Source organism: Dermacentor silvarum, chromosome 3 (genome assembly GCF_013339745.2).
Source record: "Dermacentor silvarum isolate Dsil-2018 chromosome 3, BIME_Dsil_1.4, whole genome shotgun sequence".
Classification (NCBI taxonomy): Eukaryota; Metazoa; Arthropoda; class Arachnida; order Ixodida; family Ixodidae; genus Dermacentor; species Dermacentor silvarum.
Genome location: NC_051156.1, coordinates 200,471,376 through 200,495,733, shown reverse-complemented (window position 1 = coordinate 200,495,733; position 24,358 = coordinate 200,471,376). Strand labels below are relative to the sequence as shown.

General features: G+C 44.6%; 2 protein-coding genes across 3 annotated transcripts; one reads left to right on the top strand and one right to left on the bottom strand.

The window, feature by feature from the left end:
- Positions 1–1,569: 1,569 nt before the first annotated feature.
- LOC119446476 (SH2B adapter protein 1) lies at positions 1,570–13,907 on the bottom strand. The gene is made up of 6 exons (XM_037710914.2): positions 12,703–13,907; positions 11,462–11,563; positions 9,699–9,814; positions 8,669–8,739; positions 5,353–5,747; positions 1,570–4,317 (listed from the first exon to the last, which is right to left on the bottom strand). The coding sequence occupies exons 1-6, from the start codon at positions 13,471–13,473 to the stop codon at positions 4,021–4,023; spliced, it is 1,752 nt and encodes a 583-aa protein (XP_037566842.1). The 5' UTR covers positions 13,474–13,907; the 3' UTR covers positions 1,570–4,020.
- Positions 12,146–22,923, top strand: LOC119446477 (uncharacterized). Of its 2 annotated transcripts, none has more exons than XM_049664176.1 (2): positions 12,146–12,344; positions 19,312–22,923. In XM_049664176.1, the coding sequence occupies exons 1-2, from the start codon at positions 12,261–12,263 to the stop codon at positions 19,837–19,839; spliced, it is 612 nt and encodes a 203-aa protein (XP_049520133.1). In that variant the 5' UTR covers positions 12,146–12,260; the 3' UTR covers positions 19,840–22,923. The 2 variants fall into 2 exon arrangements, with proteins under 2 accessions (XP_049520133.1, XP_037566843.1); XM_037710915.2 differs by lacking the exon at positions 12,146–12,344 and adding an exon at positions 14,408–14,512.
- Positions 22,924–24,358: the final 1,435 nt, after the last annotated feature.

The window sequence follows — 24,358 nt, the reverse complement described above, 5'->3', positions numbered from 1 at the left end:
CCTTTTTTTGAACGGATTTCATGTGGAAAGACCAAATAATATAGTTGCACACTGAACTGCAAAAGGTTTTAGGCCATGGTGCGACAAGTGCACATAGACACGGAATGTGGCAAGTTTGGTCTATTACTGTATGAACGCGAGATTAGGCACCTTGCAATTCAAAGTGCCTCCATCTCCCGTAATGACTGTCAAAAAAAAAAAAAAAAAAAAGGTACTTTGCTGAATGACAGAGTTTTCAAGCACGCTTCTTTATTTTGAGGGTCTGTGAATTGCAGGAAAGCTGGTGCCTAATTAAGTTCAGATGAATATGTCTACAATTTATAAAAACAAAAATTTGGTTTCACAGAAGTGTTCATTATTTTACTGTACCACATGAAAAATCAATTGCAAATGACACGGAAAGGAAATCAGTTACACTATAAAAATCGCTGTGCTCTTGCTTGGCAACAATTTTTTCACAGCACATTGAATTTTCTCAAGTGCCCATATACCGCACTTACTCATTTAAGCCCCGCATCCCCCCTTTTTTTATTTTTTTTAAATTTTTTTTACAGGGCACAGGCGTTGCACAAGGCAGGTGAATGGCTTATCACTGAAGCCTCAAACTGCACTCGGACTGTTATGCAGAAGAATGTAATAGTGGCTGACTATGAACACTTGTATTCAGTTTTCTTCTGCTGCCCTCGCGATTTGACGAGTTTGCCTCATTGGCACCCTCCCAAAGCTGGTCATCCTCCATGTTGATTACACTGTTCGAGATTCCCATCACCTTGAAGCTCTTGATGACAGTGCAATCACCTGGAGCTTGAAGGTTGCAGTACGTGCTGCCAGGTGCTTCCCCATCATTGCCAGCGGAACGTGCCTGAAAGCATGATTCAGCTAACTGCACCACAGCACAGCTGACATCACTGAAGCACAGTGGAAGTATGCCATGTGATCCGGTGGTGACAATGATCCCATCGTTGCCAGGGCAGTAACTAGTGCTATCTTGTAGCGGCTTGCAGAAGTTAACCGGCATACGGGACGCTTAGTGAAACATATTTTTTTTCCAGAAATTTCCGCACTTCATAGTCGGGGTGCAGGCCTCATATGAGTAAATACAGTAGTGCTATACTCACAGAATGAAATGTGTTAATTTAGGACTAACTGTGCATTATATCGCCTTCTCCGTTTCCAGTTCGTGTGACATAGACGTAGTTTTGGCTCGTGCACTTAGATTCTACATCACCTTTAGTGATGTGATTTGACTCTTGGCGACACAACTTGGCACACACTAGTAATTGCACATACAGGCGTCTCAATTTTAATGTTTCACTGTTGCGTTTCATTCGCGGGTGTAGTCAAGTGACGAACATTAAGCAAATGATGGTAGTCTCAGCCTGGAGCCAATGCTGCGGTTGTCTTCATCATCTGCTTTCCCTGCTTGAAAGCAATGATTGCCTTGACGAAAACCAGTCCTGTATTCCGTAACAATTGCTCCAGGCCAAAGCTTCCCTCGCTTGATCACGATCGTTTGACCTTTGTCTTGTACAGCACGTGGTGATACTCATTAAAAATGAAGACAGATGATGACTTTTGGCCATTTTAATGCGACTGAAAGAACTAGCATTCAGGAACATCCAGGCGCATCAATGCTTGGTAGACTGTTAAGAACACTTATTAAACAACGCGTACATGTTGAGCAAGCAAGGAGTGTCCTCCTGTGTACCCTCTCTCACCCTTCACAGCTGCAGGCTGTCATGTTTTTTTATTCTCTTTGGGTCACGCATTTATTCTCTGCTTCTAATTTATGACATGAAACGTGGATGTGTTAACGACATTACACCTGATCACAAAAGCTTTGATTATGGGAGCTGTGAAAAGCACAAATTTCATTGCAGCTTGTCAGCAAAGCCTTGAATTTCTGAAGGTGCAGTTCAATGGCCCTATATATATAATTTATGTAGTCGGCTTTTCAGCTTTCAGTTTTGTACATTAATCATGAGAAAACTTTGTTTTTGTCCGCAACTCCCATTTTCACAAACTTTTGTGGTCAGTAGTATGTGCATGGTAGCTGATATCTTTACATAAAATTTACATTTTTTAAATTTATCACACACTGCAATCGCTTCTTTACAAGCTTAAACAGTAATATGGAAAACATTTTTCCAGTTTCAGTAATAACATTGCTCAACTTATGTCTAGCAACTGCCTCCCTTCAGCAATATGAGGAAGGACCATCACAAAGCCGACAAGTCCACAGCAACATGCAAACAGTAAGCACGTCGTAAAGCTTGGTGAACGAGTTTGATAACTCGACACGTAAAGAATGCACTCCATCCTAGCCAGTAGATGTTTAGCAGCCTTTACAAGCTTATCTGCTTTTTTTTTTTTTTTTTTCAAGCATGAACACGAAAGCCTCTATGGCAAACGGTCTTCAGCGGAAGCTTTAATCACAGTATGGTTGTGACCGAGTGGTCAGGTTAAGCCTTGATCTGATGGGAAGCATCGATACAAGAACAGTGCATTTCTTGTTAGAAATACATTAATCTCGTATCTGCTTCTCTGTAAACTACGCATATTGGAGGACACAAAATCTTTTCAACAGCATACATCGTAACACCTTACTCTGTTCGAAAAAATGCAGCTGTCTCAAAACAACACACTTCCATGTGGTCTGGAAGTGCACACCGCAGAGTGAATCATTCGGTGCACAACAATGCCTCTTATCAAAACAGTAATCATGCACACTTCAGTAAGCGCTGGCTTTCAGTTACGTCGAGAAACATCCATTATGTGGACCAATATAAAAGGGACCACCCAATTCGTGTTTCGCGCCTTTAAGCATCCTCTGCTTTCTTCATTACTGCCCACACACATCGGCCAAGTGATGTTCCGTCTCATACTTCTTCAGTAGTCGTTGTTCGAATAGTATAGGTCAAGTGTTACCTTTCACAAGGTGTCCCTTGTACAAAGGCTGTGCAGTTAGCAACACAGAATGTGTTGTAGCTTTGTACAACCATTCTTCTCTCTGTCTCTACAATGAAGCACTCTTGTCGAAACACCAGTCTGTCTCAGAAACTTTGTTCGTATTCAAATGGCTACTGTTTCGCTAAACACCACCTCCACGAGTCTGCACAGATGTTCAAGATGTTCAGTTTGTGTGGCCATAGATTAACAATGGATTCGTATTTTCTAGCTTTGCAACAGGCTTATTCTGGAAGCCTGTGAACAGCACACCACTATGACATGGTGCCATCTTCCTCTGAATCAACAGCAGTTGCACGAAAATGAGAACCTACAACAATGAAAACTTGCAAATACCTTTTCAGCCTGTCATGCATTCAAGCATCACAACAGTTCTTGCATTCCTGCAGCCGTGACACTCTGTCAGGCTTGCTGCATCAACTATACTGGCAGGCCGTCCCAAAGTTGAATTTCTGGCAGCATCAACATATAATACTGCACAATCATTTACTACAAATCTGTGTGGAGTGATGGAATCGGAAATCGGAACACTGATGCGTACAGACTCGGAGAAGTCCAGCGGTATTCACATCTTCAACACAAAGAGGGAGTATTTGCTTCAGTAGCAGAACACACAGTGTCAAACTGAGTAGCTGCAAACCTACAGTCGCAAATTGTCCACAACTAAAAGCACCCAAATTTCGAACAGCAGTCGAAAAGATGCTTTCGATGCTGCCACCAGAGTACTGGCGAGAGCCTCCATAACACACCATCACACAAACAGCAAAAGTCAAAAGTGCATCCACTTCACAAATGTCCCAATGCGCTGTAAACAAGCTCAGCTTGCTGTGGTTGGCAAGACGTCTTGAATTCATGAGCAGCAACCACGCAGCACACAATGTGTTCAGAACAAAGGTTTGTACAGAAAAAAAAACAAAAACAGCTAAGTCCTTTTCATGTGTCCTGATGCACTTCAGAATGGCCGGAAACGAAATCCAGTTCCAGGTAAAAGCATGTCTAAGAACCGGTTGTTGCGTCTTCGAGAAACATAACAGCAGCACACCATTCGCCTTCTCAGACGAAGGAATAAGTGTTCTCGACGGCACGACCATGCGGCAAGTGGGCGGCTTGCAAGTTGTCCAGCGAGGACGAGTGAAGGCGCACAGAGCCACCATAAGTGAGTAACTCTCCCTCACTACTGCCAGTTGCTCCGGGGGCAAGCACAAAGTCTGTCAGCGTCACATCCGACGAGCCACCGGACTCGAGCGGGATCGGGTGCATCCGGAAGTACTCCAGCATGTCGAAGATGGTCTCGAACCACAAATGCTGCACCCGACACTGCTCCTCCGGGTTGAGCGTCATGCGCAGGTGCTGTGGAAAGGGCGTTTCAATGACAATCGTCTCCTGACCACAAATGCAAGAGTCTACTGCTTTATATTGTGCCACCTGATGGCATGTGTGGCAGCTGCATCCACAAACACTCAAAAAAAAAAAAAAAAGGGAGGGGGGGGGGGGGAGTGGTGCCTGTAAGGTGTACATTGTCTTCACTGCCTAAGCTGTTCCTGGGTGGTGATAAAAAAATGTGGCCTAACAGACTTGGCAAAAACTCTCCCTGCTAGTGCTGTTGTTCTGCGCCACAATACAATGTAGGTGTTTGGCAAAGTACACTTGCATCTCATATGCCTGAGGTCTAACGCCATCTGGATATTGGTGGCTTTCTCCCAAATCTTATACCGGTGTCATTCGTACACTTCTGATCGCGATCAGCGCCGATCTGGATCAGACTTCTTGATTGCGATCAACAGTGGTCGGTCCAACGATCCGGATCGAGTTATTATCGCCTGCTGATTGTCAGCAATTCTCAGAACTGCACAATGCCATTGCTACAAATTTATATTTACAAAATATGGTTAAATTTAGACAATACCGTCAAACCCGGATATATCGAACCTGAACGGGATCTCAAAAAAGATCACTATATATAGGTAGGTATTTCGATATATAAAATAAAAATTGTATACAAAAATTTTCAAGGGGTTTTTACTGCTGTTCATTATACACGATAATTTGTTATATCTGGATTCGATATATCCGGGTTTGACTAAATTTCTATATTACAGCTTACTATTGCTGATAAAAGGTTTTAAACATTTTGTATTGAGCTGCTCTCATTTCTTGTTTTTAGCGTTTTCAGAATACTGTGCTAGAGGGCGCAGACGTCAGCTAGCGATTGTGGACTCTTGGCAGTGTTTGGTTCATCAGTGTCATTACAATGCAACACTATAACTTGTTTCCATTTGAAAGACACGGGTATGCTAGCCATAATGTGTTGAACAGTGAGGAATCTTATAATAGTGTGCATTCTTACCCACTGCTGCTAAAGATATCACTCAAAGTACTACTCACCTTGGCCCTGCCCTGGAAGTTGAAGGTGAGCACACATTCTCCCTTACGTGTCTCGCTCTGCCGCACGAGGAACACGCCATGGCCCAAAGGACCTTCGCGCAACACCAGTTGGGCCGCGTCACTCCTCGAAAGTGTCCCGTGGAACCACGGGTACTCGCGCAGCGACTGGTACAGGTCGCCACCCTCTCCACCAGATGAGGATGCTCCCCCGTCGACGGCTGGGGGTGACGCCGCCGCAGTCTCACCACCACCACTGCCAGTTCCTCCAGCTACAGCGACAACTGGGGTGACAGACTGTGGCAACGCTGCGGCACCACCGTCGCTACCACTTCCAACAGCACGGACTACTGGAAGATCGCTTGGAGCGACGACAGCGGTTGCCTCGGCAGGAGCCTCTGCAAGGAAGACCAGTAAAGGTGGGTTTGAAGCTCTTGCGGAAACACTTCCACGTCTACACCTCTAGTGACTTTCTATAGAAGCATCAGTAACAGCACTGACCAACGTGCATTTGACTTGCTGACTGAGTGAGGAAGTCTGGGGAAAGGTCTGCACATAAGTTGAGTAGCACTTGTTGGTCACTAGTGTGGTACATTTTGTTAATCACCTGTCACTTCTCATAGTCTTGCACGGGGCAGACACATGTCCTGTCTTCTGCACATTCTGCATCACTCCCTTCTTTTTTTTTTATGTGACAGCTTTATATGACTGTTCCCCCCACTTTGCGGTTTGACAGTTTCTGGAGGTTTACTGCCAACTTGGGGCACTGAGTGTCGCTAAGCTACTAGGCACCAAATGGAAGTACTTGTGAACAGGCTTATACTATAACCTTTATATGCTGACCAAGTATGCCCACCTCTGTTGTATAGCAAAAATAACCTGGACATATGCCAGCTCAGAGGCATCTCTAAAGCACACCAATATGACAATGGAATGATGAATTATATTTAATGAATTATTTGATTTACTTTACTTTCTTTGATTTAGGCACTCAGTATGTGCCAGTGGGTGTGCCCGTTCTTTGGCCAATCCTCCAGAATGGGATGTCCCACTACGATTCCTACATAAAACTCGTCAAACCAAATCAAACCAGTCTTTGTATAGCATCAAATATCCATCACCAATAAACAAAGTTTCGCTTGACATCGATTCCAATATGCGTGTTGGATCTGCATGCAATATCAACAGGACCGGATTGAAGAGGTCCCAGAAGAGAATTACCAAAGGAAAAAAGAAAGCATGGAGAATGAATGAAAACTGTTGTGAAAAACAATAAACATGTACATATGTAAACATGCAATCTGTGTGTGTGTTTTTGCATTACGACATAATATGATATGCTGTGGGATGCTTACAAAGGTAAAAACCCAACGTTGGTTCTACCTGAACTTTTTTTTACAGTGAAGCTGTATATGGCTAGCCGATTTGTCCGTCTGTTGACTGTAAGCAGGAACTATCATCATCAGCAATGTCTCGAGCATCGTTGTCTTCTTCCGCAGCTGGCTCTCTGGTGCCCCTCGGCGCAATCATGCGAATCATGCCACTGCTTCAACGTTCATAGTCTCCTTCCACAGCCGGCTCTGTTGCCGCTCATCATTCTATCGTAGAATTTCACTTCACTTCTGTCGTCGTAATGGGGAGGCCGCGTTTACGGGGGTATGAGCCATTCATTGTCTTACGTGATGGACAGATTTAATTTTGAAGCAATTTAATTTTGAAGAATTGCAAGCGGCAATCGTGGGCGAATGCTGCTAACCACGCCGCCGAGCAAACTCGAGATATCCAACACAAGCGATAACGGCGGACTGTGGACGTACTGTCAGTGACGCCATTCTCTCCGAATGTGTGTGTAACCTCATTAGGAACACAAGGACGTAACCAATAATTGAGAAATGCTTTAATGAACTGTCAGGACTAACCCAGTGATAAATACCGGGGCCGAACGTTTCAGATTCTCTAGTTAACCATCTGTACGGAGTGCTTGGGCGGTGATTTTTTTTAGATAGTGCAGCCCAAAATGGGGCTATTGCAAGAGTGAGAAAACAAAACAAAAAAAAGCACACACACACAAAGTCACGTCATAAAAGCAGTTGGGGGGTGCATTCAATGGTGTTCGAGAATTCCTTCAGGGGTAAACATCAGGTAGCAACAAGCAAATTGTTTGTGTTCAATCGTCGTAAGGGAAAAATAATTTAAATGTGTTAGTGCAAGTGTAAAAGATAAGCTGAGCTCATGGCTTTTCCTTGTAGCTAGTGGCTTTGCACGAGACAGGTAGATGTGTTATCTACACATAAGAGGGTTAACTTTGTGCTCAAGAATGGATCACAGCAACCCACTCTCCTAAATTTTCACATCTGTCACTTGCTAATCTTCCTCTCCCTGCTTTCGCAGCAACAAGCTTGCCTGGATCAAAGTGTAAAACAGCGACCAGGCAGCTTAGTTACACATAGAAAATGTGATGGTGAAACAGGCTGCCTCATCATATACGGGTGCAACACACCATGTGATCCTTGTTTTCTGGTTATTGTACTTATTTTCATTTTCTTTTCATAAAGTGTGACCCATGGGCCAGATTCGATAACTCGGAAGAGTGAAATTGGTGGTTAAGCGAAGTTTTGTAGGATAACATGAGCCTTCGCATAAAAGAAAAAATAGTGGTACAGTCAAACCTCGATATAACGAAGTTGTACTTGCAGCAAAAAACTTCGTTATCGCAAGAATTTCGTTATATCGAGGTTTCATTAATTCAATAGGACTAAGATGGGGAAATAAAAATAGCTTGTTACATCGAGGTGTGACTGTAATAGCAAAAGCTTTTATCGTGGTAAGAAAGGAAACGGTTAAGACGATCTTAAGGTTAACAAGCAAAGCAGCTAACACTAAAGACAAGAACTGGGTGAAGATAAATTGAAAACAAATCTGCCGCTGTTGGTGAGAATAGGCTTTCCATAAATGAGTAAGTGACAAAAAAAATTAAGAAGAGTAGCATCATCTTTCTGGAAATATGGGACTAGCTTTGCGCTAATATACTGTGCCCTGGAAACAATGCCTTGAGAGTAGCCAAACACTGATAATAATAAGGGAAGTATTTGTAAAAAAAATTACGCAGCAGAGCAACTACCTCAAAATGCTAGAAAAACAGCTATACACCTTTTAAATGCTATTGAGGCATGCAGTGCAGGAACAGTTGGCAATGCAGAAAGTCATGCAAAACTAGCCTTTAATAGTCGGGTTATGGCATCAAGCAAAAAAACTTCAGTGATTGCTGCAGGGTTTCCGTTGGCAATGAAGCAAGGTCAACCTGTACAGTGCTGCTTACTTTTGGTATTTGCGTGCTGCTCTCGAAGCCTAGCCAATGATTCAGACGGTGACGTTGTCAACCTGGGTCTCCTGCAAAATTAGTGGCACAAAATAATATGGTCAGAGAGATGCAGTATATTCGCAGCACTGTGACCTTGACATACGCCGACTGGCACTGACAGCGTCAGTATGACAACTGTCTTTAGGATATTTTAGCTTATTTCGGCCACTTTTACACAAAGTTCCTTGGACTGGCCAGTTTACATTTTTTGTCTTTTCCAAATGCACTCTTATCCTTTAATTGAATTGCTATCATTAAACAAGTAACCAGACCCAAATGAGTGCTTTAAAGAAACATGACGTCACAGGAGAGCTGACTCATGCTTTTCTGTCTGTTCTGGCTAGCCAAGCCTTCCCTCAACATATGACATACCTATTTCATACTGCAGAGGCATGATCAGCCAACCTAAGTAAACTTAATATCCTAATTTATAGTGTGCTTTATGCGAAATCGTATGGCTGAAATGTTCGACTTGTTTTGTGTTACCTTTTGACAAGCCACTTACTTCCACTTATTTCAGCTAATACCCTCGAGTTGGCCTGATTTTGCCAGGTCACTCTGCCTTTAACAACAAGGCATAGAATTAAAGATAGTGGTTGAACAAGGGATGTGTGAAAGACAAGTCCCCTTGTCAAAGCACTGTGCCAAGAGACATTCCTTATTTGACCACTATAGACCCTTTTGATAATTGTAAAGCTAGCTTTCCTGCGAGGCACATCGGCCAACTAATGGCAGCATAGTCATTTTTGCAAACAGTGTGTAGAAGTACAGTTTGCTTGCATTATCACATGGAAAATGTACATGTGGATCTTGTGATGAAACCATGAGCAAGAGACAAGCCCTAGCATAAGCAGCTAGCCCTTCGTCTTTGAGCAATGACCGGTGCTGCCATCAGCAAGGCAAATGTGCAGTGTAGAGGGTCTATTGATCACTTCATGTCTACGTCTTCCTGTGCACCTCTGTCTTGTAAGGCATAGAGTAAACTTACGTGTTCTCGTCAGCTGCGTCACCAAGATGCCTCATAGAGTATCGAATTGTGGACAGCCATGACTTCATACTCTCTGCATCGTGCGCTTCCACAACATATTCAATGTGATGTTCGGCCTGAAATGGTGAACATGTAGTGAAAGTCCTTTTTAATTATTTCGTTATTAATGAGCCCACTACTTATATAAAGACATGCATATTGATATGACATGAAATGTTTTCACTCCTGTGACCTGTCTGACAACAGCAGTGCAAAAGGGCAGAAAATTGAGCTTGTTTTCACTGTTGGCAACTCGTGAACAGAGTTGAACTTTCTTGCCCATTGTTTAGCACTGTTTCTAAGTAACGAGCAGTGCAAAATTCTCATCTCAAACCTGGATACCTGAAACTGCAGAAATTGGTTATAAGTATATTACCCACTGCTGCGCTTATTACACCTTAAACCCGGAAGCATTGAATTTTGTTGCTACTTTCTCAGTGCAGAGGTGTGATGCTTTCGAGTGGATTTCACATTCACAGAAAGCACACGCCAGCTTCCCAAGATTGTATTTGCAAAATTTCGATTGCAAAACTTCCACATGTAGTCCTGAAACTGCCATCAATGATCACTGTGTCGGTATGATAGGGGAAATAACTGTGGGTCTGAAACATTCAAAAGGAGGCCTAAATGTAACGGACAACTTACACTCATCAAATAGAGGAGAAATTCAGGCCAGTTGGTTACTGAACACAAATTTGCATAGTAAATAGAAGGTAAACAGTCATAATATGGAACAGGAAAAGATAGAATAACTTCCTGCTTCTTCTTGTGCTGTAGGTCTTTTTCTTTATCGCGCAGCAGAACATATGTATGCTCTGTGCTCGTCAAAAACAGTCACATAGAGTACCCATGTCACAAAGATTGTTCCGATCACCAGTAAACTCAACGTGCGTCAAGCCTTCTAAGCACTTTAATGATGCTCTGCTTGATCTACATTTACTCAAGCTTGCTCAAAAGTGCTTGTGAGACAGCAATATAAAGTTGGAAAGATTACCTGAGCTCTTCCAAAGCACAAGTTTGATATCAGGCCAGTGGCTACTCCAAGGGGGCATGTTTCTCTGTATGATAACCTTAAGAAAGTTACAGGCCTGTTTTATGGGTCTGTTGGGTTTTGTGTGTCTACTACACAAATATTTATTGTTTTTTAGCATATAATTACTGGAGCATAATCTCTTGAGACCCAAAGAGAGCTCAGTGACAGAATTGCTTTTCAAGCCAGTACTTATTACTGGCTGGTACACTATGATCCTGAAAAATGAACTTTTTTTTAGTGGTAAATACTATGGTTAGATGTTGACAGCAGAATCTCCAAGTACGTAAAGAAAGTAAACGTCTCATCATGTTTGTTACAGTAAAAACCGCTTTTTTTGCCTAAATACAGAGATGAAGTTGTAATATTGTGTGGTTGGTTGGTATGTTGATGTTACACCCCAGATTTTCGTGACATCTCGTGGTATTCGTAAAGCACATAACGGCAGCGTTTCGTCACCTGTGACGATACAGTGGTCTAGGTCAAATTAGCATCAATTTTCTCGAAAGTGGAGGACAAGAACATGATCAAACCACTTCCACACAATGTATGACTTGATATTCAGGATAAATATTTTAAGCAGTTGCCTCCGAGTTATTTCCAACATGCAATGTACAAGGGGTGTCAAGCGGCTAAATGATTAGAATTACACTATACTCGCAAGAGTGCGAAAAGTAATCACTTCATGACGCACCTTGAGCACAAAAGTGTTCTCATGGTCAGGCATCTCAAGTGCAGTCGTCTCCCGGGCGTCATGGATCAGGTAGCAAAACACACCACTCCTTGGCCTTAAGGACTGCAGCATTGAAAAGCAAAACCACACATTTACAAATCGCTGCCATTAACTAGGTGTCGTAATGTTTTTGAGTTAACCAGGTAGTGGCAAAGCAAGAAAAAGATGTAAAAAAAAAAAGGTTTTAGCATTCAATAACCTTTAACATGAAAATGGTGCAGTGAGTGTTCGTAAAGTTATCTGAGTTTTCGCAACTGCTTCTTTGGGATGATCAATACCAGTGTCACACAGCCACTTTCGATCGCGATCGAGCCCGATACAGATCGAAACTCTCAACTGCGACTGGCTCCCTCCCTTGGCGCAAAGGGGCCAATCGCGACCGAGAAATTCGATCACGTTTGGGGTCGTTCGCGATCGAAAGTGCGCCGTGCGACACCCGTATAATATGGAACTCATGCCAGTGACTCATCGGTGAACGATGGCACAACACTGACGAATAGTCTGCACGCCTAAATTTCTGCTTGTTATTTCTCGTTTTGAACAATAAAATTAGTTTGTCGCGGAAATTTCACCGCGTATTCTCGCCCATTTACACTTTTCCGCATCATCATTCCTAGCGGCTTCCCGCGAGGTTTATCGTGAACTGCGTCGGGGGCCGTCCACGGAGAGCACATATTTAATTGAGTGCGCATAATCGCTCAACTACGCAGGTCCTTTCAGGCGCACAACTTCATCCCGGATCTGACAGCTTCGACCTTGGATGGAGTCGCCACAGCAGGCTGTTCTCATTTATCTGCCCGGACCAGCAAGGCGGCGACGTATGTTGGAACGATCGCACCATCAGGTCGGTAAACAGTCGCGCCGGCCAGCACCCAAAACGCAGACAACTCAGTCCAGATAACGCCGACAACGCGACCCTGACGCACTCAGACCTCGGTTGTCTCAGCTCATTGCTGCAAACAGAAGGAAATGCCAGAAATAAAAAGAACGAGAACGAAAAGCGTAAACAACCTGTGCGACACCACACGTGCGCATCGGGACTTTCGTTTCACTCACGCGACAAGCATCCGATACAGCTCGATCACGGCACGTCCGGCGCGATCTCGACGCCTCTACGGTACTTTTGTTTTTCTGTCTCGCCACACTTCGTTAACCTAAAGAAAAACACTGACTCGACGACACACGCGTTCCAGGTCGCTCACCTTGGGCGGCGCGTAGAACTCGAGCAGGTATCCACCGATAGTTTTGACCAACACCAACCGGCACTTCTCCCACTTCTGACGGCCGTCGATGTTTTCTCCGCTCACGTAGTTGACGAGCCCTTCCTTGACGTGCTCGACGAGAATCTTGCTGAGCTTGGCCTTGTCGTGGTGGTGGTGTTTGTCACCCTTGCTGCGTCGCTCTCCGTGATGATGGTGGGGCGGCGCATGCGACGATAACTCGAGCTCGTCCGAGTGCTGCTTGTGGAAGAGGCCCTTGCCGCGCTTGAGGCCCTTGAACGAAAGCCGGCGAAAGAAAAGTCGGTGGTGCGCCTTGGGCGACGCTTCCCCTTCGGAGAGGTCACTGTAGTCCTCGTGGTTGACGGTGGCGAGCGAACGCAGGTTGTCCTGCGAAGACGTCGCGCTGCTCGGCGTCTTGGCCACAGCCCTCGGCGCCGCGACGGCGGCGGCGACGGCGCCCAGCGGCTCCTGCGATCCGCCGCCGTTGCTGGCTGTGCTCAGCGGCCTCGCGCCGCCGCCGCCAACCTCATCGATGCGTCTCCGCACCTCGGCCTCGAAGTGCTCCTGGAACACATCGACGAAACGGCGCCCGAACGCGGGAAAGTCCACCGACCGTGCCAGCTCTTGGTGATCGGCCACGAAAAGCTGGTAGTTGTGGGCGAACTCGGCGGCTGCCACACGGGCGTGCTTCTCGCAGAAGTCCGACCAGTGGGGCCGATCGTCGCCACCGCCGCCGCTCGGTGAGCTTGCCATACTGCTAGCGGCATGCTCCTTGAGCGTGTAGTCCTACCTGCTGGTGCCGCCCGGTCGGCCGCTTCCGCCGGTGGAACGAACCGCCGAGGCGCAAGCTGCACCAGTTCACCGCCATTGTGCCCGTATGTTGTTTGTGATGATTGTGAGGAGACGCTTCTGAAACCCAAGAGCGAAACACATGCATAGCGAAGTGGAACTAGTGGAACCGAACCGTGCGCACTCGCGAATCAGCCAGTCTCCAAAAACCACCACAGAAGCACTTCAGCACCACTCGTAGTTCCAAACTTTCCCGTTACACGCATCTAGGCTGCGGAAAAGCGCTGCGAGTCAACTCTTAAGCAGTCGGCTTGCAAGAAGCGAGATTACTTACAGCGCCACAGCGTACTAAATATAGTGAATGCTAAACACCACGGCGAAAACGCGAACCATCGTATGCGAAAATAAAAGGCACTGTTTTCCGCAATGAGAACCTCTTTGAAGCGGCGCGTCGCGCCAAGCGCGCGCGCGTTATCACTGCTTAGCTGCTTAGCTCGCGTGGCCTCACCTCACATCTTCGTCGCTCATCTAAAAAGGTTTCTCCGTTATCTTCCAGAAATCTCTTCCAGAAAGCCATGTGCTTTGTTATGTAAACAGTCAAGCGCTGTTTTCGAAGGAGCACACGGCAGCTAGTTTTGTGCAGTGAACAAGCTGATCGTTTTTGGTTTCGATATCAAATACATTGTATGAATCAATTATCTACACGTAAAAATTCTCCCAGAAAGCGTAGGGTAGAGTATTGCGAATACATTTTATTTTACGTACAGTAGTTTTTTAAGAAAAGCCGTTTACTCTCTGCCACAAGGTGTTCCGTTTTGCAGCGAGTGAGCACGCCAAAACGGCGCCTAACAACGCTGTATTTAAATGACCATCACGTGACGTATTTCCGTCTGCTGTTTCCGTTCTTGCCTGTCGTGGTTATCTACCTTTTCCACTGCCGTTTGCGGATACTTTTTCTGCTTGTACAAGAATGGGCGAAGACATGGCTACTCACATGAGTGTGGTAAGAGTGAATGAACGCTTTTACGCTGAATCGCTGAGCAGTTTTCTCTGTCTAGAAAGCTGATTCAACAGGTGGTCACGTTCAGCAGAGACTGCCGCGCCCATTTCGAAAGGCTTCGGATCTTTGCCAATGGGTGTTGCGTGTTGGCACTAGTCAAGCTTCCGCTATTCAATTGTTTGCGCTAATACATTAATACTTTGATCATGCTAATCAATGCAACGTGAATGCAATCCTGACAACGCTTTCACCTTATATTTCTTCGCCGGCGCCGCGCCGTCATGCGCGAGCTGTTACCGTGTGGACCTTTTACTGCGCATGGCGCTACAATTCAAATATAAGTTTGTGCGTATCTTTCTCTCTGTATCTCTTTTCATTTAAACTGGGACTTTGTACATCAATCAGAGATAAAAAAAAAACTATTTGTGCGATCTGATATAACAGTAAATAGCAGAATTAACGAAAACTGTGTGGTTAAATATATATATATATATATATATATATATATATATATATATATATATATATATAGGTTAATATAATGTAGGTTAATATAATATAAAATATAATATAGGTTAAATATCACCGATATTTAAGGCATGTTTTCGGTTGGGAGGCGTCAAATATAAGGACGCGCGACAACGTTAATTTCTCAAAATTTCCTTGACGTCTAGTATGGTCCACTTTGATTAAGCTGTAATATTCTCGGTCAATTAAAGCAAGTATGACAGGTGCATGAAGGACTTTTATCGAAGCGTAGCCATTACTTTTTCCCGTCTTTGAACGACACGAAGGCGACATCCGGAGCGAAACGAAACTGCATAAGATGGAAAACTGAACGATTTGGTAGGCGTTCATGTTGAGCGCTACACAAACATCAGCATGAACAAAACCAAATGTCGCGTAATCTGTTATCTACGTGCTGAGGCAACATCTCAATTTATCCTCAACAGGGGGCGCCACAATACTGCCGTTGTAGTGTTCATGAATACAGGGACACTAACCTGGCAGAGTTACTCTAGTCTGAGGTAGATGGGACGGCGGTTTCTTTCATTGCTTTCTTATTGTCTAGAAGATTTTGATAGTTCATGTGTGCGTGCATGAGTGCAAGAGTGGGGCTGTGCTGCAGTCCGTAATTGTTTAAGCGATGCTTCATAACGCTCTTGCGCCCATTTGCAATCGCTTGCTTGCTTTGCATGTTTTAAAAATGCAGAAAGCAGATTGGTGGTAAAACATGTGCACTGTTTTCATGCGTCTTATAACTTTAATTAAATTCGCACCGATTTCTTTTGTTGGTCGGCGCATTAATGACAAAGTGCGCCTGCCCGCACTATAGTAAGCGTTGCGCAGAATCATTATCCTTGCGACGTTTTGTAAACGCTTCCCATTTCCCCACTCACGATTAAAGAGAAAGAGAGAAAAATAAGCAAGGGCTGTATTTTTGACATGACGATTTCATGGAATATGGCGGCGGTTGATGCATTTGCATTGTCAACAAAACCTTTACTCCTCGTGCTTCGAACATCTCCGGGCGAGGCTGTTTGTCCCCACAGCTTTAATGCGTGCGGTGAACCAACTGACAAAGAAAAAAATGAATGCGCGAATATATATATAATGCATGGAAGAATAGTTGACCCATCTTGTGGTAAAATTGATGAAGGGATGGGAGACCACGTGTTTGCTGTTGTGTCACGGTGATGTACGAAGAAAAGAAAAAAAGACAGCATCGTGCAACCAATTAAGCGCTAGAAGTGCTTCAAGGGCTCCGTCTCCCAAAGCATAGCCTAGCTACATAAATCCTACAAACGATACCTTATGATAAGAGACAAGTTCATATTTACCTTGGTTACGAGTGTACCAAAATTTTAGAAGTCGCCGGCGGCAGATAGCAGAGCCTTCCTTTGCGTCTTCAATAGCCCCAATGTTAAAATAATAATAATAAATTCGGTGGTTTTACGTGCCAGAGCCACGATTTGATTGTGAGGCACGCCGTAGTGGGAGACTACCAATTTATTTTGACCACCTAGGGTCCTTTAAGCACACCTAATGCACGGGCGTTTCTGCATACCGCAGATCAAAACAATTTACTCCTCGTTATTTCTTGATGTAGTTAGAAGGGCCTTGCAAGACATGACCGGGGGAAAAGCTGCTGAAGAAGATGGAATTACGGTCGATTTAATAAAATACGGATGAGATAGCATGCTTGAAAAGCTTGCGGCCCTTTATACGCAATGCCTCATGACTTGAAGTGTACCAGAGAACTAGAAGAACGCCAACATTATACTAATCCACAAGAAAGGAGGCGTTAAAGAATTGAAAAATTATCGACCCATTAGCTTGCTTTCAGTATTGTATAAGATATATTCACCAATAAAATCAGGGAAAAGCTTGACTTCAGCCAACCAATAGAACAGGTTGGCTTCAGGAAGGGATATTGTACGATGGATCATATCCATGTCATCAATCAGGTAATCGAGAAATCTGCGGAATACAATCAACTTGTCTATATGGCTTTCATAGATTATGAAAAAGGCATTTGATTCAGAGATACCAGCAGTCATAGAGGCATTGCGTAATCATAGAGTACAGGAGGCATACGTGAATATCTTGGGAAATATCTACAAGGATTCCACAGCTACCTTGGTTCTCCACAAGAAAAGTAGAAAGCTACCTATCAAGAAAGGGGTCGGGCAAGAAGACACAATTAATCGCTCCAATGCTATATTCACTGCATGGAAGCTTAGAAGAAGCTCTTATAGACTGGGAAGGCTTAGGACTGAGGATCAACGGCGAGTATCTCAGAAACCTTCGGTTTCCATATGACATTGTCCTATTCAGCAACAATGGGGACGAATTACAGCAAATGATTGAGGACCTTAACCGAAAAAGTGTAAGAGTGGGGTTGAAGATTGGTATGCAGAAGACAAAGATAATGTTCAATAGCCTGGCAAGGGAACAATAATTCAGGACCGCCAGTCAGCATCTAGAGTCGGCAAAGGAGTACGTTTATCTAGGACCCTGATCACGAGAAGGAAATTTACCGAAGGATAAAATTGTGTTGGACTGCATACGGCAGGTATTGCCAAATCCTGACTGGGAGCTTACCACTGTCGTTGAAAAGAAAAGTGTACAATCATTGCATTCTACCGGTGCTAACATATGGGACAGAAAATTGGACGTTAACAAAGAAGCTCGAGAACAAGTTAAGGACCGCACAAAGAGCGATGGAACGAAAAATGTTAGCCCTAACGTTGAGAAACAGGGAGAGAGCGGTGTGGATCAGAGAGCAAACGGGGATAGCCGATATTCTAATTGATATTAAGAGAAAGAAATGGAGCTGGGCAGGCCATGTAATGCGTAGGATGGATAACCGGTGGACCATTAGAGTAACAGAATGGATACCAAGAGAAGGGAAGCGCAGTCGAGGACGGCAGAAAACTAGGCGGGGTGATGAAGTTAGGAAATTTTCAGGCGCAAGTTATAATCAGCTAGCGCAAGACATGGATAATTGGAGATCGCAGGGAGAGGCCTTCGTCCTGCAGTGGACATAAATATAGGCTGATGATGATGATGATTTCTTGCCGCGGAGAGCACATTCGCACAGAAAAAAAAAAACGAAAAAAAAACAGACAATCAAGTATTTTTAAGTTAATACCAATTAGTGTACTAAGCAATTATTTAGTATAATTGGTTTGCTGAGCTATATTCACCACTGGACACGTTGCTTCAACATGCCAGAAACGCTACTACGGGTTTTGCGTTAAGTTCCCCGCTCTTAAATCAGCACTTTGATGTACCAAACTCGGTGTATGAAAAAAAAAAAGAATAATATGTTAGGTGTCGTGGGGTTAAACCCCTAGAATCAATCAATATAATCGAACTGGTCACCATAAGTAACTATGTCGTTGGGCTGCTGAGCACGCGGCCACATTCCGATGGGGGCATGCAGAATGAAAAATACAACAACAATAATAATAATCATCATAATTAAGACTGCCATATGGTCAAAATTAATCCTGATTCACCCACTGGGCGCGCCTCATAATCAGATCGTGGTTTTGGCGCGTACAAATTTTTAATCTAAGGGTTTTGGCTTGTTCTATGGCTAACACCCTTTTATCCTTAAGACTATAAACAATTTATTGTGCACGACAGCGAGCTAAAGGTGAACAGGTGATTATAAAGGAGGCATAGGCGAAAACTGTGTATTAATTCTGACCACCTGGTGCGCTCTGAAATATCCGACGTGGAGGTCTGACAGCCATTAAAATGTATTTCGTGCAGTTTTCGTTTGTCTATCGCAGCTATCGTTTGCTTACCTGCCACATAAAAAAGAAACTTCATTTGCTCCCATCAATGAGTTGATCGGTGTTAGCCATAAAACAAACCAGGCACCTTTTGTACACTCCTAACGGTGTTGAAATATTTAGCGTGTAAAACCCCAGTTTTTTTTTTTCATCTCCACGAAGCTCAACGTATCATTTTTTTGATACACGAAGTTTGGTGCCCTAAAAACTGTGATTTAAGCGCTGGAAACCCAATGAATAGCCCATACTAGCGTTTTTTTATATGCTGGAGGGAGTTTTCAGCTGTGGATAGTTCAGCAAATCAATTACTAATTAAGTAACTACTGTACGAATTCATTTTTTACACGGTTATCATTCCACGTACCAATGTACTCTCCATGGCCACAAATAAGCGTGAGCATCTTGTTTTAATTGTCTTTGATGTGGAACGGTGTTCGGGCTTTGTGGGAGTTTAAGACAAGTGCTCGAAGTGCATCGTTTCACCACCACCCGCAGGTGGCGCTGAACTTCCGAGACGACGTGCGCACCATCGACCGTTGCGGACCGTCCCTGGAGCGGAGCGTCAAGGCGCGCCTGGTGCTCGACGGCCGCGATCCGCCCCAGTACCGCACCAGCGTCGAGCTTCGACCCCGGCTCGTGGAGGCCGAGTACGGCGTCACGCTCGTCCTCGACACGCCCGCCATGGAGCCGACGGCGTACCGCGAGCACGTGATCGTCCTGCCACGCACGGTGGCCGTGCGCGAGGGAGAGTCTGTTTTCTGCTTCCCGCCGGCGCCGCCCCGCACCGTCTACAAGAGCACGCTGGTGTACGACACCCGCCGCGCCGACCTGTGGTACACGAGCGCCGTCGACCTGGCCGTGGTCGGCACCCTGGGCGTGCCCGTGGAGGACGCTGAGGACGACGACGACGCTGTCGACGACCCTGCTGCCGCTGCTGCAGCAGGCGAAGGCGATGGATGCTTCGACAACCTGAACGGCGGATGCATCGACACCGACGATGAAGATTCCTCTTCGAGGCTGTGATCTGCCGCGGGTGGGCGTCCTTGATTAACCTGACGGACGTTCGAAGAATGGGAACGGAGGGTTTTCGCTGCATTTTTCATGCAGCAAAAATGGCTGTATGGAAAAGCGTGGATGCGGTTGGGTATAGTCGAACTCGGTTATAACGAACTGGCTTGTGCGCTTAAAATTAATATGTCAGGTAATTTGATATACCGAAACTCGCCTGTAACGAACTTAAGCTGACATTTGTGATGCGTTCGTTATATACGGATTTATTGTTTTCAACGAAGAAGCCAAGAAGGAATCCATTTATTGAAAACGAAACTATGCCTATAGCAGGCAATATATACATTTTTTGTCTACTCTCTAAATTGTTACTCAGCGTCACCAAGAATGGCGTTCTTGACGCACGAAATTGTGTAGAACTGCTCTAGTCCGCTTCACTCAATGTCGGCACTGTATCGGCGAAGCACAATCGTCGCAAAAGTGCGCCGTGAAGCGTCGGCTGAGGCGGCCCCTTACCTGGCCAACATTACTAGAACCAAACTAGTTAACGTTGCACCTGGCAGCGAACGTATATGCTCCGAATTCGATATATCCTGTGCCCAATTTGTTACGAGGGAGTTAATTTACGCGAGTATCTGCCAATAAGATTGGTTCATTCAATACAGAAAAGAACTCGCTCCACCCGGGTTCGTTATATTCGGGTTTGACTGTAGGTGACGCGTTGGAAAGATGGTTGCTCCGAATGCTGGAAACCTGTTGATGCGATTCTTTTTATACGACCAGATCGAGACGTGAGCTTTTTTACGCGCATGCGTGTGTTCGGCGTGATATACGAGGTATATATATATATATATATATATATATATATATATATATATACACGGCGCGACGTTCGATGCGACGAGCGCTGAGCCGTAAAAATGGCTATCCTGATAGTTAGAACCTGTTGAAAAATTGTTAGGTATGGTTGTTGGTACGAGTATACTTGGATGTCGGATCGCACGTGAAATCGTGCATGCCAGGTCAGTGACCTTCCGTATATTTTTCTGCTTGACTATCGGCCTTTTTTGAACATTAATCCTCGGCAGCGAGTATTTTGAGAACTGCTAGTAAGTAGTAGTTTTGTCCTTCTAGGGAACTCACCAATTAAGTCGCGCTGACTGCAATCATTTATACCTTGCCAGCGCAATCTTTAAACACCGAACTTTTTTTCTATGAAATTTCGCTGATTTGCATGTTGACTGTAACATTGTGCTTTGGTCAGTTCAGCGAGAAAGGTTCCGTGTTCACATACCAAGATAGCGCATCGCCCCAGTGCTTCCCTAAAAACGTTTGGCGTGCTTAGTTCATCTTTCTGGCCCCTACACCACTGCAGTCTAACATAAACTAAATATGTACTCTATCTGCTTGATGTTGCGCAGATGACGCACGTAACCCACTGTATATACACATATCATTTGTTAGAATTAGATTTTGGTGTTTTACGCGGCAAAACCACCACATCATTTGTTCTAGTCTCAAGTATATGTTGGTTACTCGTAACATAGCTATGCTCGACGCTTTGAACAGGCAACCATAGCATGGATTGCTGAGATCGCTTCTTGCATTCATATTGGCAGCTCGCACAATCGACACCGTTTGCTCCTTGCTGTCTTTTCCCGCGCTTTGTGGAAAGCGCGGGAAAGAATATATGGTGCGAGCACAACGTTCACGCTTGTGGCACGCATGTTCTACGGTCACCAGATTTGCAATACCTTCCTCTTGCTGTAACGCTTTTAGAGGACGGAAACGCAAGAGCACAGGATATAATGGCCGACATGATTACGATCAAATTTGCACCATCTCCCTCATTCCACGGTCGCCAAAAATAGTACTTGCCATGAATCAGGCCAAGGCCTAGAAAAGATCAAGCGCACTTGAGGTTTCATTGAAAGAAGTTTGTTATGAAGAAGAAGAAGAAAACAAAAAGCTGTTAACTTCAGCCTGAATCATGATCCGTTTGCCAGCCAGGCAGCATTGGGGAAGTTGGAAAATATTCAAACGCGCAACTTGAGTACTTTGTTCTCGGAAATGATATAGGGACACGAAGACACGTTTAACTTGTATCGTGTACTTATACTGGCCGTGTTCTATTTGTGTGTGTTTTTTTTTTCGCTTTCCAACATGTGCCAACTCGCCCGCGCCAACACAATCTGCTGTATGCTTGTTCATTATTCCAAGAACGGGAACGGTCCCGTGAATATATATATCTATATATATATTTTTTTTTTCACAGAAACATCGTAGCGCTAGACAAACACAAAGTACAGAGGTACGGTTCACTGTTATATGGAGCCGCTTATTGGAACGGGACAGGGTGTAACTTATGCGTTTCTTCAACATTCCCAATGAAAAAAAAAGTGGCTGATGTGAAGTGTTTGACAATCATTCCTTGATAAATGATTACTTTGAAGGCGTCTTTTGCAGAACATTCTGTACCAAGTAGCTGTCTTGTCTTCTGTACTTTGTGTACTAGCAACGAGTACTTTTACGTGAACTTTGATGAGACATTCCATGATTCGCTTGTTGCTGCTATGCTGTGGATTGCTAGCGTGCAGTCATGGATTTGTTACGATAAGTTTCTGTGGCATATAGTACACGTTACATGATGCACATAGAAGCATTTGTTTTCAGAGTGATTTATTGTATCGTTTCATAGAGCTTTAGCTTCGTTTCATTTTGTGCATTTGTACTGCCCCACAGGGTATACACTCTACATAGACATAGGCGGGGTTATGTTGGGCATTGCACGTATTGAAAATCACTCATATGGTCGCGCGAACTTTACATGTATGGTACATTCCACGAAGTGCTTGTTTGATGAAGGCGTACTTAGTACGTGTACGGTTACCTGCACATTAGCATTTTTTATGAAAGTATTCTATTTGTGTCATGCTGATGCTGAAGCTTTTGTTGCAAAGTCATATCCTATGCATTTGTTAAGTTTTTTTTTTTTTTTCATGCATGTACTACAACGGGGGTGTACTTGCCCATCTAGAGGCCTTTGTTGGGCATTTGCAAATGGTCAAAGGGACCAATAAAGACGCTTTCACCTTTTTTTCTTTCTCTGGTATGAGTTGTCAAACACTGCGAAATGAATGCTAACAAGTACATCTTGAGCAATCTTTTGTAATGATCAACGCTTAGTGAAAGCTATGGACGATATGCGAAATTCAATAAGCAGGCTTTCTAACACATCAAGCTTTCTTTATCCGAGATGGCCGCGTTCCCGCTAGTATAAATCTAAGACACGCGTTTTGAAAGCTTCGACCGAGTCATCGGGAACGGAGGGCGGGAGAGTGATGTCACCAGCCTGCATTTTACGATTACGATTCTAGTTCGGCTGCCATCTTGGCTATGTCAAACTAAGTGTGCGGAGAAGAGCACTTGCAGGTTTCCTCGTGGATGTGAGGGGCGTACGTAGGAAGCTCTACTGCGCCAAACGAGCTAGCACCTTCAGAATTGTATTCATCTGAGCTAGTTGCTTCGTGGCAAAGGCGAGTTTAACAGCTGAACTCAAGACAAGGCGCAGAACAGAGGCACGACAAGTACATCGAAATCAATCGTCTCGTTAGGTTTATTGCAGGTTCATATACTTTGGGGCTGTTCCACCTGCGAAACTTCACTCATAACCGCCGTTCACGCCTAACGAAAGCCATAGCGCCCGAAGTAGCTCGAGGTATATATTACGCCGACACGAGAAAACGGAAAATTGTATTTGACTTTCTTCCCTTTGTATCTCTTCCATCAACGAAGTCATTGTCTTTTGTTCCTTTGGTGCCATGTCTTCAGCCGTTAAACGTGTCTGAGCCAATAGCTTGAAACCAATAGACTCGCCTGGAAACATTGTGGTCACTGTCACTGTCGAATCTGTCACTAAAGACTTGGACTGTGCTTTACCATCACCAAGTGATGACGCTATGGTCTTCTTAGTTTTCTCGGTTTCGCTCAAACGAGTTCGAGGACGCTGTTTCTGCTCCTGGAACGCTATTCGCCGGCGGCACTGTCACGGTGATGTATGCGCCTGTGTTTGAGAGGACACTGCATGCGGAGCCGGCTCTGAACGGTGCCACACTATGTGGACAAGGCTGCACGTCTGTAAACAAGATGGCACAGTGCAGGTGAAAAGAACAGCAACTGGTGGCAGTTCTTCGCTGTTCGTCGCTTTGAACAGGCTTAGCCACGTGACGGTTGAAAACTTTGCCACATATATATTGCCTTCCTGGAATATTCACGCCCAGTAAAGCATGTCTTTCCGTTCTTTCTTTCGTTCTTTCTTTCTGCCTGCACAAAATGTGACATCAGCGCCGTGGCAACTTCGTGACCTCATGCGTGATGTCACGAAGATGTGCACGGCTGCGCTGCCGTCCCATTGCCTGAGGGCAGAAAAATAATATAGATAATCTCTACTGGCGTGCATTTTCTCGGCAGGCAAAATTAACAGACGTGATCAGGATTTCAAAAGTTACATCTCTGCTCAGATTGTTGTTTGAAG